This window comes from Hemicordylus capensis, chromosome 3 (assembly GCF_027244095.1).
Source record: "Hemicordylus capensis ecotype Gifberg chromosome 3, rHemCap1.1.pri, whole genome shotgun sequence".
NCBI lineage: Eukaryota > Metazoa > Chordata > Lepidosauria > Squamata > Cordylidae > Hemicordylus > Hemicordylus capensis.
This window is the reverse complement of record NC_069659.1, coordinates 337,726,021-337,746,338: the sequence shown is the minus strand read 5'-3', so window position 1 is coordinate 337,746,338 and position 20,318 is coordinate 337,726,021. Positions and strand designations below refer to the sequence as shown.

General features: G+C 44.1%; 1 protein-coding gene across 3 annotated transcripts in view; it reads right to left on the bottom strand.

The window, feature by feature from the left end:
* Nucleotides 1-20,318, bottom strand: part of FNDC3B (fibronectin type III domain containing 3B) — a 447,770-nt gene that overhangs the window by 117,769 nt on the left and 309,683 nt on the right. For all 3 annotated transcript variants that reach the window (XM_053308096.1, XM_053308093.1, XM_053308094.1), the window contains 2 exons: nt 7,143-7,300; nt 4,674-4,733 (listed from right to left, as the gene is read on the bottom strand). In XM_053308096.1, coding sequence (XP_053164071.1) covers nt 4,674-4,733; nt 7,143-7,300 — 218 coding nt within the window. The remainder of the gene's footprint in view (nt 1-4,673; nt 4,734-7,142; nt 7,301-20,318) is intronic.

Genomic DNA, 20,318 nt, shown 5'->3' with positions numbered 1-20,318 from the left:
CTGATTGTGCTTTGGGACTAGCACTGCCCGAGAGCTGGTATGGCCAGGAGCAGGAGCCTATTCACGTCTTGTCTCACGTATAATTGGTTTTAACTAGGTATCGTTTCACCTGAGTTTTATTTACTTTATATTGTTTTGTTTTATTGTTGTGAGCCAGCCCAAGCAGTGTTGTATTGGAGGGGCAGGATAGAAATATTTTAAACAAATAAATAGCAACAGTCGTTTGGAAGACTTCCCCCATGTACAATATGCATATAATACTGACCTATTCTACAGAGCTGTTTGCAAGGATCACCGAGATAATATATGATTGCAAGGATTACTGAGATAATACATATGGAGTGTTTTTGGCACACTGTACAGCACTATGCCAATTATTATTGATGCATTAGTAGTTGTTCAACCTGTAGACTTGGACAGAAACTGTTCCCCTGAAGGAGGAGGAGGAGGAGGAGGAGGAGGAGGACCGCACAAACAGATTTGCACTTGTAAAAACTAAGCATGGAGGAGCTGTCCAGAATTTCCCACTGCTCAGGGTAGTTGAGTCAAATGCACATACACTGTAAGTGATCTTTGAACTGCCGTCATAAGCAAGAGTGCTTCTTTACGGATCCGGTGAAAAAGAAAGCTCAATACTTTTTTATTACTTATATATACATCATGATGATGATGATGATGATGATTGTTGTTAAACAACCACCTAACATTGAAACGGCCCCATACAAAAGGCCCCTTGGGAAGAAATAAGACACCAAAATGAGGTTACTTATGCAAGATGCTGAGAAATTACCATGGCTATCTGATGCATCAGAACAAACAAAAAATAAAATAAAATAAAATCAGGAACGGTTTATCCCAGCGAAAATGTAAACCTCTGGTAACACTGCCAAGGTTGAGAAGACCTAGACCCAGAATGACATTGACTTGGGGGGTGGGGGTGGCATGTTTTACTGCTCAAACTTGTTTAAATTGTGCACCGGGGGGAAAGGGGGGTGGGGGGAAGGAAAGGAAAGGGAAGAAAAAGAAAAAGACGAAAAACAGCTGCAAGAGCTAAATCTTAATTATGCTTGTTTGTCTCTTACAATTTGTATGGTGCCATCTGGGATCCAACTTGAACACTGCTGGCAATTTTCCTTGTTTAAATACATTAATAATGGTATCTACATTATATATCTATCAGTCACCCCCAGTACTGGCGTGCAGACCCAGAGGCTGACATCCAGACTAATGAAGCACATGCACATTATGCTCCCTCCCAGACTTGAGCAGTCTGAAGGGCATTTCTGCCAACCTCCTCTTGCCTCTGAAGCACTCTGTGCCACTCAAAAATATGTCCCTGAGAGCTGCTCAACCTTCAAAGTACTGAGGGAAGGGGATATCAGCAAAAAACACCCCTTCATGTAAGTGCCCATGCTACTTTAATCTGAAATGCTGAAAAATGCACACACATTTTCCTCTGTACACACACTTCACTAATCTGCACGAACCACTGGTAATATCATCATTAGAAGCAGGAAAAGTCTTTGATAGATTGTGCATGCTGTGCTGGAATCAGATAGGGCCAGCTACTCTCCCCTTGCTAAATATAAGAGAACCGTCACTTTAACAGGGTGTTTCTTGGCTCAATTGGCTGCAATTTTCCCTTGAAATGCAGAAGATTGTCTTGAATGTGCAAACCAATATTTACTCCAATATTTCAGGAGGTTATCACACTACATTATGCTTTGCGCTACCCCAGCAGCATTTTGAAAACAGGTAGGACGACAGAGTGGGTAGTCAAACTTGACACAGACTTGTGTTCTGAATGTGTGTCCCAAATGCAATTCTGCTATCTCCATGTACAACGGAGTCATCCCATACAAACAAACTGAGAAATCTACAAACAGTTGCTATTTGTTAGTTAAACATTCTGGCAAGCCTGAGACACCAGATGTTCATAGGAACATCTAGGTCACTTTATTCTCACCATCCAACAGTACCAGAAGCCATTTTCTGTTTTACTTTGGAAATGACAACCCTATAAATGATTGCACACACACACACAAAAAGCAGAAAAAGGCTTTCTAAAAATGCAGCCAAACAAATTAGGTTTGCATACTTGGGCACTTGGGATGTGCAGAACCAGTTTGCTCATGAACTGCACTACTGAGAATCGGCTTGGAACCAGCCCATCAGTTCGATCAAACGGGTTTGCTTTGGCACAGTTTGGTCCGAATTAGAACTGAACCGCACCAAACGGTCCATACACAGCCCTACTGTGAACTATGGAAAAGCAACTGAACTTATCACCTGTCCTTGACTTCTCCAATATTTTGACTTGTCTAAATTATAGTGAATGTCTGAGATAAAGTGGCAGTGTTCATGTGTGCACATCAACAATTCCAGACAAATTCTGAGAAGTTTGAGAAGACAGAGATACATTAGTGAATTCTGACTGTGTAAGCTAGAGATTCCCAACCTTGGATTCCCAGATGGTGGACTACAACATCTGGGGATCCAAGGTTAGGAACCCTGTTGTAAGGAACGGGGGGTGGGGGGGTGCAGGATGTGTGGGGTTCCCAGTAGTCAGATTTTGATACCTTACTTCCTGTGCCATCAGGGTCGTGTTTCCATTGTAAGCCTGGTAGACTGGGCTTTGGGCTTCTTGGCTGAAGTACAAGCCTGCCTGAATATTCCATCAGCTGACCCCCAAGGACTGATCCCAGTTCAGTAGTCCCCATAAAGTCCTAGCTTCAAAGATGCTCCTCAGCCTGAGCAACTTCTTTCTGGTAAGAGGATGCTCAGTGGTGCAGTGATGTTGGCAGCGGCCCATGTTCACATTTTTTGGGTGGGCAACCACTGCCACACTCACTGCTACTGCTGCTCCCCGAGCCCAGATGCAGTCATATGCCACTCTTCTCCCCCCATTCAGCTGCCACCTCCACAACGGCTCCACTAAGCCCTCAGTGGCCAAGGCTTGCTTGCTAAGGTTGGCCGGCTGTAGCACAGTATAATGACTAGGGATGTGCAGTAAACATGTTTTGCATTTTGTTTCGAGCTCGAATCAAAATGCAGATGGCCGAAATGTTTCATTGGAACAGTGATCAACCCAGTTGTTTCTTTGGAAGAAACCTCAAAAAGTTTCTAGTGTGTGGGCCTTAGGGAACAATGGGGAAAACTTGAAAGACCCCATGTTCCCCTTCGGACACCAAGATGGGTTGGGTGGTAGGGCATGATGGGTGCTATCTACCACCCAACCCACAAAAGAAACGGGCTGGCAGGTGATTAACAAATTTTTAACCTTTCCCCCAAACCCCCATAGGATCAAGAGGGTCACACTATAAGGGCTCTTTCTGTCTCCCAGTTCCTTTAAATACATTTTGAAACTCTTTTTGGGCTCCCTTTCTCCTTCCCCCCCAGCCAATGGGAGAACAGTGCCCATAGCAACACTTGATTTCTATGATAACAAGCCAACCAATCAGCAAGGAAATTGCAAGCCAATCAGAAGCCAGTGCCAGAAAAACAATCAGCAAAGGAAAAAACAGGCCTCCAAAAATGGTGTTCAAAACGTCGAAATGTTTCAAATCGAAAGAGGTTTGTTTTGTTCCAAGTTCGAAACAGGCCCTTTATTTAAAGGGCAGGGGCATACCTAGGTGATTTTGGCACCCGGACCAGCCCTTCACCAAGGCCACCCCCCACCGCCACGAGACCCCTGAAACCTACATTTGGGGGCCTCCTGCAGCAAACCCATGTGGTTTGTTTGTTTTAAATCAAAGTCACTGCAGGGCCGGTGGGTGGTTGCTGGGGTGTGTGTGTTAGCTGAGCAGTCAACCTCCTCCTCCCCCCCGGCAGTGGCAGTGGGAGCAACTGCTGGGCACGTCCTCTGGCCGTGTGCCCAGCGATCACTCCCCCCGCTGCTTCCGCGGTCCTTGGGAGAGGGAGGAGGAGGTCGACTGCTCAGACACACCCTCAGCAACCACCCTTCAGCTGTGCGGCGGCTTTGATTTTTAAAAAACCAAACAAACCACGTAGGTTCGCTGTGGTGGGCAGTCGTGGGGTGGCCGTAGGAGGCCCCCAGGACCTTGGAGGCCATGGACCACGGTCTGGGGGTTGGAGTGCCTCTGATAAAGGGTGGTTTGTTTCAAGCTTAAGACACTCAAAATGACCCATTTTTAGTTGAAACATTTCAACTTCAAGACATTTCGCACATTCCTAATAATGACGTCACAGCCCAGCACCTGTTGCAGTCGGCTCACCTTAGCAAACCACTTCAGAGGCAGTGGCCCAGCAGGGGAAGTGGTGGCAGGTGAGCAGCATGTGAACAGCTCTTGGCAGCCCCTCTTCTCAGGTGGCCCGTGTTCATGGAACATATCCACTTAATTATAGTTCCACCACTGAGAATTCTGCTCAAGCCCCTGCTCTCTTGGATTTTTACCCCTACCTGATTTTCTCTGAATTCCTGCCTCTGCTCCTTATTTACTCTTTGAGTCCAGTTTACGTGTGTGTGTCTGTCTGTCTGTCTGTCTGTCTCTGGAAAGTGTGGAGAAACCCATCTTTTTCCAGGCATTTAGATGTGGAGAAACACATCTATTTTCAGCATGAACATTGACATCCACCAGTTTTTGGTCATTTGCTGGAACATCTAACATGGAACAGATTAAAAGCATGAAACCTTCCCAAATATTGTAGCTCACCTGACATGATATTCTGTTGCTGGCCTAAGGTCTTTCAGTTTGTATTCCAACTCTTCGCCACTGAAAATGAAATAACAAAACTGTATTGAAAAACACAAGCAACGTTAGGTATATGTACTGTATGCCCTCAAACAGGAGTTCTCTAAAAATGGCCTTTGGGGATGATAGGAGTTGTAGTCCAACAACACCAAGGGACCCAAGGTTGAGAATCCCTACCCTAAAACATAAGAAGGGATTTGCTGGAGGTACCTTCAAAGCCTTCAAAATGTAAACAAACATCTAATTACATGTGTATTAAGTTACCTTGAAGTTGTAGGCCCTGAAGCTACCTTTTAATGTAACTCGAAGGCCTACAAAATGTAATTAAACACCAGAGAACTGATGCTAGAGGTTTTATTGATTCCAGTTAAGAGTAAATATTCAACAAAACACAACCCAGCAACCTTGTAAACAATGTCTAATGCAGCCCAGTCATGTACATGCTTGCTGCTGCCAGAGAGCAAAAGAACAACAGTAAAAAGGATCACCTTGGCTCATGGAGGCTATAGGCCCGAATCCTTTTTGGCCTGGCCTTTCTTCTACTTGGGTATTAGGTTATAATTCTACCATGAAGCATCCTGGGATAGCATGAGAGATCCCAAGTAGAAGCCCCGCAGGAAGACACCAATAGTGTGGCCGCAAAAGGCAGCATTCTCGGGTCACCACGAAACGAAGAGCAATTGTATGACTCCACTGACCAAGTCATAATGTGCATGACAAATGCCCACTCATTTTGCCCATCCTCTAGGTGCTAAATTGGTCATGGCAACTGGCTGCAAGTCCTGTGCAGTAAGGTACCCACGAGGGATAAGATACAGACAGATTCCTCCTACATGTGATAGCTACAGATTTAATTTAGGGATGCTCCACCTTTTTGCACCTGAGGATAAACTGTTGTCTTTGAGTTTGACAGGAATGCTCAGAAGGCCACATGTATTCATTCCAGGGTCTAATATATTTGTAATCCGCCTGGTATACAGTATGCATCAGCTACTGCTCTCCCATCCCCAAGCTAAAAGAGCCTACCGTATTTACCCAAATAAAAGATGACTCTGAATGTAAGAAAAACCCCTTTATATATACAGGTTACATATAGATTATACCTGTATTTGCCCCTCAAGGCAGAAGACTCTGAATTTAAGACAACCCCCCAATTTCTAATATCAGAGAACTTTGCGGGGGACATAGTCTTGGATTCAGGTAAATACAGTAACGTTTTGGGGAGAAGGCAGCACTAGTTCCTGTAACACAGGATAAACCCCACAAGCCCTCCTCACAGCAGAAAATTGCTTGCAAAACATCTTTTCCTGCTTGGGCATGATTGTAAGCCACATGATCCCCACCAGGAAGAGATGGTTCCAGGTATAATTCTCAGCCAACAGGAGGCCTTGAGGGGCCTCCTTTTTGTTGATGGAACCCCCTACCATCTGCTACTCCCTCTCCACAGGGGGCAAATTAAGATTATACATACCCACTGGCAAGAGAACATCTCTTGCCATATTTTTTTACAAAACTGCCATAAGACCTTATTTTTACAAAACCCTTAAATATTATAGATAGTGTCGGAAACATGCAAAATACGTTGGCAATGGAATCAGTATTTTTGGACATAATTTCTGATTCCACTACTGATGCATCTTGCAAGTTTCAGACACTATCTATAATATTTAAGGGTTTTGTAAAGATCTGGTCTTATAACAAGAGATTTTCTCTTGCCAGTGGGTGTATATAGCATTAACTTGAAAAACTGCTTATGGCTACAGGCTTTGAAAAAAGTTGTAACATGCCCGATTCCATTACCCTTGGAATTGCCCATTGGGTAAGGATTTTGTTTTAGGTACGTGAAGGAAAACTCACCAAAAAAGGGCAAGGAGTGTTCAAGGTGCAGAGTCAAGCCTTGTGCAAAAGGGGTTGTGCACCACTCTGTGTGTGTGGGGGGGGGGTGCCTTACATTTTTGAGAACCCTACTTCAAATGCTCTATTTTAACTTTCTCATAAAATGAAAAAGACTACAGCCCCATAAGCTTTATTGCTGCTTATTAACATCAGATGATATCCAGATTATGGAACACTCTCAGATACAAAAGGCAATTTCACAGATTTCTCTGCTAAAAGGCCTCTTTCTAAGTGAAATGTGTGGACTACACAGTAGTCAAGTTGGCCTGTCACCAAAATTCCACTCTGGAAGTCATTGGGGTATGTATATAAATACTTAAACAGGCAGCTTTTCCAGCTGGTGAACACTATGGAAAAAGCTGCTGGTGGGGGAGGAAATGGCAAAATGGCAACAACTGTGAAAGTGGAAGGAACACCATGCTCAGCCCTGGAAAAAGAAAGACAGCGAGTCCTCTCCAGTCTCTCCCCCCACTCACAACCTGGGATTTACACACATATATGTAAAAATATAGCACATGCATAATATACATCTACCTGTAAATCATTTTGTACTTTCCATCTCTCCCTTTGTCTGATAAGGCAACTTCGTAAGTACACGTGTAAGGCAAACTGTTGCTGTGTCTATCCCCACTTAAAAGGCCGTTTGGAGGAGACCAAGTGAGCACGACCGTTCTTGCCTGGATATTTGAAACCTTGGGGTGGGGAGAAGGGAAAGAAGCTTTAGTTAGTGCAAATGTGAATACGCATATTGGAATTCTAATGCACCTGTCTGCATGCAACATTTATAAACATATGCAAACAGGAAAAAGTAAAGGTATCAGTGGCACACTCGGAACAAAAATGGTGCTGGATAAAAGCAGTACTGTCCATACCAACAGAGCTGCACTCCATGATTGTGCTGAATTTTTACTATTGCTACTCGCAGCCTGAGTTCTGCCATAATCAGACTTCCAGACTCCCACTTGAGATGCAAGGGTATTCAGAACAAACCCAAGACTGGCTGCATTCCAGAGGGTTTCAGGTCTGTTCTGGAAAGTGCATGCCAAGTGGACCAAATTCATAGAGGTCAAGTCTATTAATGGCTACTAATCTGATGGCTATAGGCCACCTCCAGCCTCAGAGGCAAGATGCATCTGAATACTAGTTGCAGGGGAGCAGCAGCAAAAGAGAGGACATGCCCTCACCTCTTGCCTATGGGCTTCCCAAAGGCACCTGGTGGGCCACTGCCACACAGACTAGATAGGCTGGATCCAGCAGGGCTGCTCTTTTCAGCTTTTAAATACAGTTAAAAATACTTCGTAAGTAACAAAAATAGGTTGTCTATATGCACGCTTAAATGTTTATAGTCTTCTGCAATGCCCCAGGTAGGATGGACGTAGGCTCGTGTTTCTTATTTTAATTATGTTACAGGTAAACAATAATAGAACAGTATCAGGATTGTGCAAAAGCACACATACCAAATAAATAGAAATTAGGGATGTGCACAAATCAATTTTTTTAATCTGATTTGTGCCTGAATCGAATCACCCGATTTGTTTTGTGTCTGAATCTGTCCTCCCAAATCAGCCCAGATTTGATTTTGATTGATTTGGACCAATTATAAAGGCCCTAGTGGTACCAATTTGGGTAGGTCCCCATGGGTGTTACCTACCACCCAGATATCAAGGCAGTGGGGCACTTGGTTGATTTTTAATTGTTTTATTTAGTTTCAACTGATTTTGTACATTTCCACCATAGGAAATAATGGGGATTCAAAGTTGCCCTATCCTAACCCTAACATGGATCCCCAGCTTTAATTTGTGCCAACTACACAAACTCAGTCTGTTTGTTTTTAAGAACATTGAAATGTTTAGATTATTTTGTATCTAATAACTTTTCCTCATAATGAATCTCTATGAGGATTCATTATACGTCTTCATTTCTTCTATTCATTTTGACTGTCATTGGACAGTGCCTGTCAACTGCTGTGTGCCAACTACACCATCCCCCCCTCCCTCCCACACACTGGGATATTCCATTTATTTATTTTTTTAGGAATTTTTGAAGTGTTTAGATTCTTTGGTGTCTTCATTACACACCTTCATTTCTTCTGTTCATTTTGACCCCACTGCTTTGTGGGTGGAGGTGGGCAATTAGTGGAATCCCATGTGCCAACCTGCAAGCCACTGGGTAAAGTAAAGTAAAGTTGCTCCGTCGAGTCGGTGTCGACTCCTGGTGACCACAGAGCCATGTGGGCTTTTTTCATAAAATACAGGAGGAGTTTACCAGTGCCATCTCCTGTGCAGTATGAGATGATGCCTTTTAGCATCTTCCCATATCGCTGCTCCCCAATATAGGTGTTTCCCATAGTCTGGGAAACATACCTGCGGGGATTCAAACCGGCAACCTCTTGCTCATTAGGCAAGTTACTTCCCCGCTGCACCATTAGGTGGCTCAAGCCACTGAGTTTATATTTTAGGAATTTTTGAGGTGTTTAGATTCTTTGGCACTAGTAATGAGTTAGTAATGATCTTCCCACGAGTCCTCATAGGATTCCTGGTATCTATCCACCCTTGCAAGGCCAAATGTGTGGTATGGATCACGGTATCTATTTGCAGGTGTGTTCCATGAAGGCGGGTAGTGGTCTGTGTCAGTACCAGTCTAAGCTGTACCCAGGGGCATAGCAAGGATGTAGTGGGTCTAGAGACAAGATTTTAAAATGCCCCCCACTCACTGAAGCTCAGCTCATGAAGTAAAGAAATCTTAATGAGCCTGAATAGTGGTAACAAAAAGCATAGTTTTAGGTAGCTCTAGGTCTTAACACTCACATCAGTTTCGGGGGATGAATACAACTGAAGGAAGCCCGGGCGGGTGCACGGCTGGGGGAGTCAGTCATGTGATTTGCCTCTGGGGGGGCCCTCAAGGCAGTGGGCCCCCAGACAAGTGTCTCCCCTTGCCCTATTATAGTTATGCCCCTGGCTGTACCTATAATCAGAAACAGGAGTGTCTGTCCTGTCCTGTCTCTTGATATCAATAATAAGGTTGACAGGCATCCTGCTCATTGTGGTTTTGGTCAGGGTGGTAGTACTCTTCATAGAGTGGGTAGCAGTGTTGCCTTGACTCCTGGTACGTAATTCTTGGGTCTGGACGAATGTTTTCAGGTTTGGAGTGGAGGCCTTTGGTTTTCTCCGAGGGTGGTTCCTCATGGTCAGAGTAAACAGCTTCAGTGTCTGAGAGAGGACACGTTAGCTCATTGGGTTCCTTGGGCTCAACGAGGGGATCTTCTTTGGGTTTGAAAATTGGGTTTTGTTTATTTGGAACCAAAGGAATTGTCAGTGCTGAGTATGTCAATTGGGGAGATTATTGTCCCATATCTGCTGGTATAATGGAACCTGAGGATTGTTGTGCCCATGATGCCAGATTTTTTGCTGGAATCGGGGGATGATCAGTGGAGATTGCTTCTGCAGTGAGGATCAACTTCTTTTTCGACTAAAGAGGTGCCGAGGGGTCTGGTTTGGCTCCTCTTCTTTGGTAGTTTAGGCAGGCTCTTGTTGGGTTGAGTTTCAGAGCCTGATGGGTGAAGTTGTCGCTTCTTCTTTTTCTTTTTTAGGAGTGTGGACTGAGTCATTGGAGCCGAAGAAGTCGGTCAATGCAAGAGGAGACTCAATGTTCAGATTGTGAGATGAGCCCGGTACTGGAATGCTTGGTGGGCTCATGGTGGTCAGTATCAAAGCCAGTATTAATGGCATACTCTCTTCCATGGAGCACTGCATAGTACAGGGAACCAAAGCAGCTTTTGAGGAGAGAAGGGCTTGTTTCCTAAACCATGAATGGAGCCTGGATGCGCTGTTTTTGCAGGCTTGCTTCGTATATTTTAGGCCAAGTCAAATTTATTTATGGGTCAAAGACCAGAAAGTACATTTTAGGCAGTGCATCCAGGAATCTGTTATATGTGCCTTGCTGAGGCTAAAAAAAGCAGTGCCTATGGCTATTGGTTGAGGAGTGTTTTGCCCTGCACCTTGTGCACTATTTGAAAGTGACTTTGCGGGCCATACATCAATCACACTTAAATAAGAAAAAAGGAATATACAAACTGAATTAGAATAGGAAGAAGAAAAGGTGGAGGAGGATGAACAACAACAAAAAATTTCCCAGAAGCTTGCAGCGTTCCAGACAAAGTCGATCTGTCGGCAGATGAAGAAAGATAGCCCAGCTGGATCAGGCCCAAGGCCTATCAGGTCCAGCATCCTGTTTCACACAGTGGCCCACCAGATTCCTCTGAGAAGCCCACAGGCAAGAGATGAAGGAATTCCCTCTCTCCTACTGTTACTCACTTGCAACTGGTACCCAGAGGCATCCTGCCTCTGAGGCTGGAGGTGGCCTATAGCCCTCTGACTAATAGCTGATGATAGACCAGTCCTCCATGAATTTTTCTAAGCTCCTTTTAAAGCCATCCAAGTTAGTAGCCATCACTACATGCCATGGCAGAGAATTCCATAGATTAATTATGAACTGTGTGAAAAAGCACTTCCTTTTTTTGGTCCTAAATTTCCCAACCTTCAGTTTCATGGGATGCCCCCTGATTCTATGGAAACTAGGGCTCCATAAGTTCCCAGGGAAAGGGGGACACATGCACATATTGAGGGAAGGGACATGGGGAAGAGAGCTGGTAGCAAGCATTACATGTCCCCTTAGCTAAGCAGAGTCTACCCTGGTTGCAAATGAATGAGACTAGATGTGTGAGCATTGTAAGATATTCCCTTTAGGGGACGGAGCCGCTCTAGGAAGAGCATTTGGGTTCCAAGTCCCCTCCCTAGCATCTCCAAGATATGGCTGAGAGAGATTCCTGCCTGCAACCTTGAAGAAGCCGCTGCTAGTCTGTGTAGACAATACTGAGCTAGATTGACCTATGATCTGACTCAGTATATGGCAACTTCCTGTGTTCCTATGATCTCGCCAAAACTATAAGAAGATAGAAGCTTGGAATGTTCCTGATGTGGTCTCTGTGCAGGTGCAAAGCCCAAACATGTAATGCACAGAGACCACATCCAAGACCTGTGGGAGATCCTAATTATGGACCTCCTGCATCTGGTTTGGCTCCAACATAACAAGCACATGGATTTTGTGCCAAGCTCAAACTCTGAAATCCTTCATCACCCAGACAGGACAGCAAAAGCAGAGAAGTTTTCTGTAAACTTGGTGAATCTTCTCATCTTGCACTACAACATCTGCAACATTTAAACATTTCAATAATGACTTTTTGATCTTATTTAGATCCAGCTTCTAAAAAAATAGATCTTGTAAGCAGGCAAAGTTTATCAGGCTGAGGAGGATTTCTTGTAGCATTAACATTTTTCTGAGCTTATGTAAAGAGCAATTGCCTCAAACACCTGGACTGATTAAAACTGACATCAAATTAAGCCAGACGTCTGTAGCAAAGCTCACTGTCTCAGATCTGATGGTGTAATTAAAATGACTCAGGTATCCTAATGGGATGAAATGCTAGCCAAGAATAAAGATATTTACAGCTAAAATGCACTCTGTGTTTGATATCAATTAGGAATGTTATACAGGTCAAAAAAATGAGGAACAAAGACAAACTTCTACGGGTAGATTGATAAACCAGTGCAGCTAACTAAAAGGAGGGTTTCCTCTCAAAATTCAATTCTTTTATTATATACACATGCTTGCATAACTGTTTTGCATAAATTCAGACAGGGACTTGGAACTTAATGTACCATATCCAGCCAATGTTCTATTGGAAGGGGTTCTTTCCTTTATGATCGCTAGCTAGGACACATGCATCAATGTAGAACATATGGCTAAAGACAAAAACAAAAACATGTTGTCCTTCTATGAACTTTTATAATTAGTAAAACCCAGATAGTAAAGAAATAAACATTCTTAGAGACCCCTCAAAGAAAATCTCCAGTGATTCAGACAGCCCTATGTGGAAATAAAGTAAAGGTAAAGTTGTGCTGTTGGGTCGGTGTCAACTCCTGGTGACCAGAGTCATGTGGTTTTCTTTTCATAGAATACAGGAGTGGTTTACCATTGCCTTCTCCCGTGTAGTATGAGATGATGCCTTTCAGCATCTTCCTATATCATTTCCTATTGTTTGGGAAACATACCAGTGGGAATTTGAACCAGCAACCTCTTGCTCAATAGGCAAGTTACTTCCCTGCTGCGCCATTAGGTGGAGATGCGAGAGATTATGTTGGAGATGCCAGAGATTAAAACTAGGACTTTCTACACTAGTGGTCTTAAGGCAAGTGATGATCTCTCAGCTAGTGGATCTCTCAGCAAGTTGTCTCTCAGGAAGTCCTAAATTCAAATCCCCAGCTCTCTTCAAGATGGGGATATTATTATGGACCTCCCTTCCAGATTGTTCTTTTAAAAAAAAAAAAAAAAGACTGAGATCATAGTCCTGTTCACATGACCATTTGGGGGTGGGTTGGAGAGCATCTACTCCATTTTCAGCACATGATCAGAACCTCTGTTTGGATCAAGAAATTCAGGACACACAATTAAGCCCGGTGCAGAGTCCTTTGTGGAAATTGGGAGCTGAAAGTCCTCTAACAGCCTCCATGCCTTCACAGCATGCTTTGCACTGCCAGAAGACTGGAAGCCTCATGACGTCAGCAGTTGTCCTCTGATTGTCCATGAACCCAGTCCTCCTGAAGCGGCTCCAGCTACAGAACCACAGAGTGTACTTTACAGAGTGGCATGTCCTTGGATTGCAGCTCCTGTAGTCACAGCTCTCTATTGTTTCCATGCCTGCTGGGTCCTGGTAGTCGGTTAGAAGAGGCAAGTGGGTTCACATGACCAGAGAATCAAGGCAGGATAGCTCTCTTCTTCTACCTTGGTTGAGATTAGGACAGGAAAGCTGGATTACCCTGCTTTAAAAGCAACTTGGGCTGGAGGGATGTTTGTGAGTTCACACCATCATGCAAAGCAGGACAGCCTGCCTCCTACTCTGATTTGGATAACTGTGTGAACCAGGCCAATGTACATTGCAAATGTTTATTGCTTTTTATATTTATTAAGTCAGCACAGTGACTTTATAAATGAGCCAGTTGCAACATGGGTGTCTAGAGGAGGGGAGCAAGAGGGGGCGTTCCCGCCCACCCCACCCCCCACCCGATGAGTCCCATCGAATTCATTGAGCCTCACTCCCAGGTAAGGGGGTATAGGGCTGCAGCCTTTGCCACCCCCTCTAGTGGCCACCCATGAGTCACAATAAAGAACAAACCTCCTGTGACTGAGTTGGAAAGCACTTCAATTTAGGAAAGGGCATGTAATTAATCATGTGCATCCTATTACACATACCCATTGTACTGCCACATACATAATGTCGGGTGTGTGTGCATGTAATGTGAGCAGTCGCAGCCACTACTTCCGGTTACTTAAGGACAATGCCCAAACAGGGGGGCAGGGAGGTACACTGCTGCCCAACGGGCCTGGAGGGAACCATGCACTGGCAGGGGAAACATGGGGTGTGTGTGTAAGTGCATCCTCTCCCGCCCTTAAAGCCACCACCCCCACCATTAAACTGGCCCCTGCCGGTTCTGTGCACATCCCTATCTTTTACCACCAGAGCGTGCTGACACTGGCCTGTCCTCAGCCAAAAATGGCGAGCAACCGAGATCCATCTACCAAGTCCACGATACTCTGAGCTAGGAGACAAGTTCCCACATGCCACGAAGAGGGGGGCTTCGGATTCCACTGGTCACACTTGATGGAACATGGGGAAAGGAGGCAGACTCTAAGATATCGAAGGGGAGGTTCTTTTGCTTCAGAGGCAGAGCACGTGCTTTGCATGCAGAAGATCCCAGGTTCAATCCTTGCCACCTTCAGTTAAGAGAATCTCAGGCAGTGGGATTAGAAGAGACTCCACTCAAAGCCCTGCAGAGCCACTGCCGATCAGAGTAGACACCCTGGGGCTAGAGCAGGGCTGCACAGCTCTGGCCCCTCTGTTGATATTGGACTACAGGTCCCATCATCCCTGACCATTGGCCACTGTGGGTGGGGATGATGGGAGGTGTAGTCCAAAAACAGCTGGAGGGCCGAAGTGGTACAGCCCTGGACTACTACTACTACAATATTTATATACCGCTTGTCAACCAAAGTTCTCAAAGCGGTTTACACATAAAAATAAATAATATGTATAGAAGATGGTCCCCTGTCCCCAAAGGGCTCACAAGCTGAAAAGAAACACAAGGCACATACCAGCAACAGCCACTGGAGGGATGCTGTACTGGGGCTGGATAGGGCCAGTTGCTCTCCCTCTGCTAAATATAAGAGAATCGCCACTTTGAAAGATGCCTCTTTGCTTAGTTAGCAGGGGTGGACTAGAGGGACCTTTAGTCATGCTCAGTATAAAGCACCTTCATATGCTTATATGGAGGGCCAAAGAAGCAGACTCGAAGCATCAACCATAGCTCTGGGCTATAAAGCATACGTTTTGCATCATCATCATCATCATCATCATCATCATCATTATTATTAATTTACACAGTCAGACAGGTGTTATTGACTGGTTTGTTTTATCCAGACATCGAGTCCTTCCCAAGGACCTAGGATAGCTGAATTTGATTGTCAATGTTGTTGCTGTTGTTATAGATATCGTCGCAGAATATAAGCTGTTCCCAGTAAAGCTGCTTTTTGTAATTGGCTGATGGTGATTTCTGTGGCCCCTATGGTGTTGAGGTGCTCTTCAAGGTCTTTTGGAACTGCACCCAGGGCGCCAATTACCACTGGGATTATTTTGGTCTTTTTCTGCCACAGCCTTTCAATTTCAATTTGTAGATCTTCGTATTTGGTGATTTTTTCTATTTCTTTTTCTTCTATTCTGCTATCCCCTGGCATTGCTATGTCGATTATTTTGACTTGTTTTTCTTTCTTCTCGACTACAGTTATATCTGGTGTATTGTGTGGCAGATGTTTGTCTGTTTGTAGTCAGAAGTCCCATAATATTTTTACATCTTCATTTTCTTCAACTTTTTCAATTTGATGGTCCCATCAATTTTTGGCTACAGGTAGCTTGTATTTTTTGCAGATGTTCCAGTGTATCATCCCTGCTACTTTGTCATGCCTTTGTTTGTCGTCAGTCTGTGCAATCTTTTTACGACAGCTGATTACGTGGTCCACAGTTTCATCTGCTTCATTATTATTATTATTTATTGCATCATCATCATCATCATCATCATCATCATCATCATCATTATTATTAAAAACTTTTATACCACCCTTCCAAAAGGCTCAGGGCGGTTTACATTAAAACAACATTAAAATCAATTAATTAAAACAAAAATTATATAACATAAAATAATAATTAACAATTTAAAAACATCATAAAACAACAATTAAATAAACAGACAATTTAAAAAACAAGTTTTAAAAAGCTGTGCATGCAGGCGATCTTGCAGGTTCAGTCCCTGACATCTCCAGGTAGGACTGAGAAAGACTCCTGTCAGAGCCTGGAGAGCCTCTGTCAGCCAGCATAGACAAGATTGAGCCAGATGAACAGAGGAACAGATGAACCGAGTAGAAGGCAACTCCATCTGTGCATAGCTGAACACCTTGAATGGGACTGTAAGACTCCAGACAGTCAGAGCAAGCCACCATTCACCAGCTGCAACCACCACACAGGCTATTTATTGGTAAGGACCTGCTTTATTTTATGTGCGCTCCACTGGGAACTTTTCCACTGAAATGAATATCTGTACACTTGCACAACTTGGATGTATTTCAATGGAGCCTATGCCCTTTGTAACTAAAATACTTCAAACGACTGAAGTTTCTTTAGCTTAGAGAAATGATTCCCCCTTGTATAGTAACAGTTACAGAGATGGGACACCCATAATAACATAAAGAGCACATTCTTAGGTTGGTTGGGTAATCCAAGTCATCCAATTCTACAAGTTATCGTATACGATTACTTGGTCCCCCCATCCCTTCTTACTCAGACACACACATTACAGCACATACTTGTGTCACAAGGAGCTCTATGTGCATGTATCAGAAAACCAAAGCATGTACACTTTGCAATGCAGAAGTTAAAATATCTGCTTTAAGCAGTCCTCAGAAGGTAACTGAACAAAGTTTACTGCAGGGAGAGAAGAGAGATAAAATCTTCCATGAAATAGTTCCAGCTAGGGATGTGCACAAACCGTTTGATCGCAAACCAGTCCATCATGAACTGGGCCACTTTGATGGTTCAATCACAAACCAGATTGGCTTCCAGAGGTGGCGGGCTGGTCTGCAACCAAACCGAACCGAGCCTGGTTCGAAGGGCTATGCTTGTAAAGGGGAATCTGGTGAGGATTTCCTTTTACAAACAAAGGGGAATTGTGGCTTTAAATGGCTTCTAAAGAGCGGTGGGGTGGGGTGGGGTGGGGTGGGGTGGGGTGGGGTGGGGGGAAGAGGCACCTTTAAAAGTAGTTTTGGAGTACTTACTGGTCCAGCATTTCCCCCAGCAGCCCACCTGTGCCATGCCACAGTTCCTAAGCTGAACTGGCCTCCGCAGATGCGTATGATATTATTTTACTTTGTTTTATCAGGGTTTTAATTGCTTATTTGCTGTTTTGCTATGGGCTGATGACTAATGCAAATAAAATCTATCTGATCTGATTTTGTGCCTCCACGATCTGCTGCAACCCGCATATCAGTGGGCAGCTCACTGCTCAGAGTAAGGGTCATGACAGCTTTGTGATATAGGGTATATTGTGATATTTAAAAATGGAAAAGCAATTTTCAAATTGTTCCAAAATGCCACTTATTGTATTAATGAGATATACTGTTAGCTACTTCAAATGCCCAAATGGGGCTAATTTAATCAAGGTGCTCTTAGGGGGTTAACTAAATAAAAAGTGGTAAATAATGAACAACCAAGACTACCTGGCTAGTTTTCTAGATGATGGGGAAAGGTAAACTTTGGCCTTTAACGCAGATATACTGCCCAGGGTATATATGCTACTATATGCTGGCCTTGGGCCAAAATAAACCAATACATACATATATGCTACTGATTCATCAGGATATGGGAGACCAGAGTTTGCCTTAGGGTGTGAATGATTCATACAGCTCTGCCTTTGAGTCAGCAGGAAAGGTACAGCTGTGGCACAAAAATTGTGCATAGGAATAAGAACAGGGGAGAGAAAAGTCGATCCAGAGGATGGGGAGGATAGCTTGTCTTGCGGCAGTGAGCATGAATTGTCCCTTTTGCTAAGCAAGGTCTCACCTGGTTGCATTGGGACGTGTGACTACATGCGAGAGCTGTCTGCTGTAAGATATCCCCCTTAGGGAATGGGGCTGTAGCTCAGTGTGAAGAAAACTGCTCCGCATGCAGAAGGTTCTAGGTTTGATCCCTGGCATCTCCCGGTAGTGCTGGGAAAGACTCAGGGGCGTAGCTAGGGGAAAGGGGGCTCGTGTTTGCCCTTTTCCCCAGCAGCCCCTCAGAGGGAGGGAGATCATGAAGAAAATAGGGAGGGGTGGAGCTGGGGGCCCCTCAGGAGCTGAGGGGGGGCTGGGTTCTTTGAACCCACCTGGTCAATAATAGCTACACTGCTGGAAAGACTCCTGCCTGAAACCTTTTGAGAGCCATTGCCAGTGACTGTAGGCAACAGGGAGCTGGGTGAACCAATGGTCTGACTTGGTATAAGACAGCTCCCTACATTCCTGTATCAAGAGCATCTTGGAGAAAGCATTAAACGATGCCATTTCCCACTTGCCTCACCCAATAGGCAGGCATTGTTTTGGAGAACGTGATTTAAAAAGGGGATCTTGGATCACATCCCCAAATTCAAATCCAGAAACATTTCAGATAATACCTCAATGCAATTCCAAATTTTGAACAAGCTGAAAAGATGCCATGTCTTTTCAAGACATACAGAACAAACAAGGTGCCACTCGTTTTCCAAATGAGATGCCACTCGTTTGTTGTCAACTCGGAACCGGGCCTTCTCTGTGGCTGCTCCAAAGCTTTGGAACTCAATCCCTACTGAAATCCCTGCTCCTTCTCTGTTTTTAGGAGGACCCTGAAGACGTACCTATTTTCCCAGACCTTCAACTGAGACCAATTTTTTAAAATTTGAATGTGTTTTTATCTATTATAATTATCTTTTAATGAATTTTAAATGTGTTATATTTTGTACTATGTTTTAATTCTGTACACCACCTAGAGATTTCAATATTAGCCAGTATATAAATTCAATCAATCAATCAATTAATGCCACACCTGTGCTTCTAGTGACTCTGAAATCTGGAGACCAGCAGGTAAGTCAGCATGCTACCTCCCCTGATATTTCCATCCCCTTCCATTGGAGCAGGGCTGTACTACTTTGGCCCTCCAGCGGTTTTTGGACTACAGCTTCCATCATCCCCATTCAAAGTGGCCAATTGTGAGTGGTGAGGGGAGTTGCAGTTCACCATCTACAGGTGGGGGGTGGGCAAAGTTGTGCAGCCCTGCCTTAAAGTCAGGGTACAGACTAGAACAAATGGGGCTTTATCTTTCTGTATGCAACGTTTGTTATGTATGGATACATGGGTTTTAAAAGTTTTACTGGTGGTTATTTTAATTTGTTTTAAATTATCTAAGATTTTAATCACACAGGAAGCTGCCATATACTGAGTCAGTCCACTGGTCTATCTAGCTCAGTATTGCCTTCTCAGACTGGCAGCGGCTTCTCCAAGATTGCAGGCAGGACTCTCTCTCAGCCCTATCTTGGAGATGCCAGGGAAGGAACTTGGAACCTAGATGCTCTTCCCAGAGTGGCTCCATCTCCTGAGGGGAATAACTGACAGTACTCACACATCAAGTCTCCCATTCATATGCAACCAGGGCTGATCCTGCTTAGCTAAGGGGACAAGTCATGCTTGCTACCACAAGACCAGCTCTCCTCTCCATGATATGAATTTGTAAATTGTCCAGCGCCTTTTTATGGGTCGGTACATAAATGTGATGATTGACTGACTGACTGGATTGATTGATTGATGATGGAAGGAGGACAGCCTAGGACAAGGGAGACCCAAGGTCAATTCTCCACTCAGCCATGAAGCTCACGTGGTGTCTTTGCGTCATTCACTATGTCACAGGACTATTGTGAGGATGTGTTTGGGGAGGGGACCATTTATATTGCCCTGAGTTCCTTAGAGGAAGAGTGGGATATAAATGTAATATCTAAATTAATTATAAACCTAGTTGCTTCCTTGACTCACTGGCTCCAAATTATATCTTTCCCTAAACTATCATTTTGCTTCTTTTGCCTTCCCCTTAACTGAAACATATAATTAAAATAATGCAGCCAGTACTAATTTTTTAATTCAATAACACTAAATGATTAAATTATGCGCATAGCGCTCTCATTTAGACCTGAACGCATGAAATGTTGGAGGACAGTCTACAGTGCACAGTTAATACCAGCAAGAAATTGCGAGTAGCCATATTACTTACATATGTGCCGAAGTCACCAGCAAAGCATGCAGGTCATCTGAAACCAACGCCAGTAAAAGCTGTCTACCAATCTGTCCTATTACATAGTCTCTGCAGGCCACGCATGTGAAAGGAAAGCTACCAGCAATATGCCAGGAATGCTGCTTAGAGCATTTCATGTGTTTATAGGGACTATTTCTGCACATCCGCTGCTTTGGAAAGCCAGATGACTAATGGTCTGGTGGTTCCGTGAGCTGCAGCGACAGCAGCAAGATGTTTGCTGCCTGCTAACTGAGCAA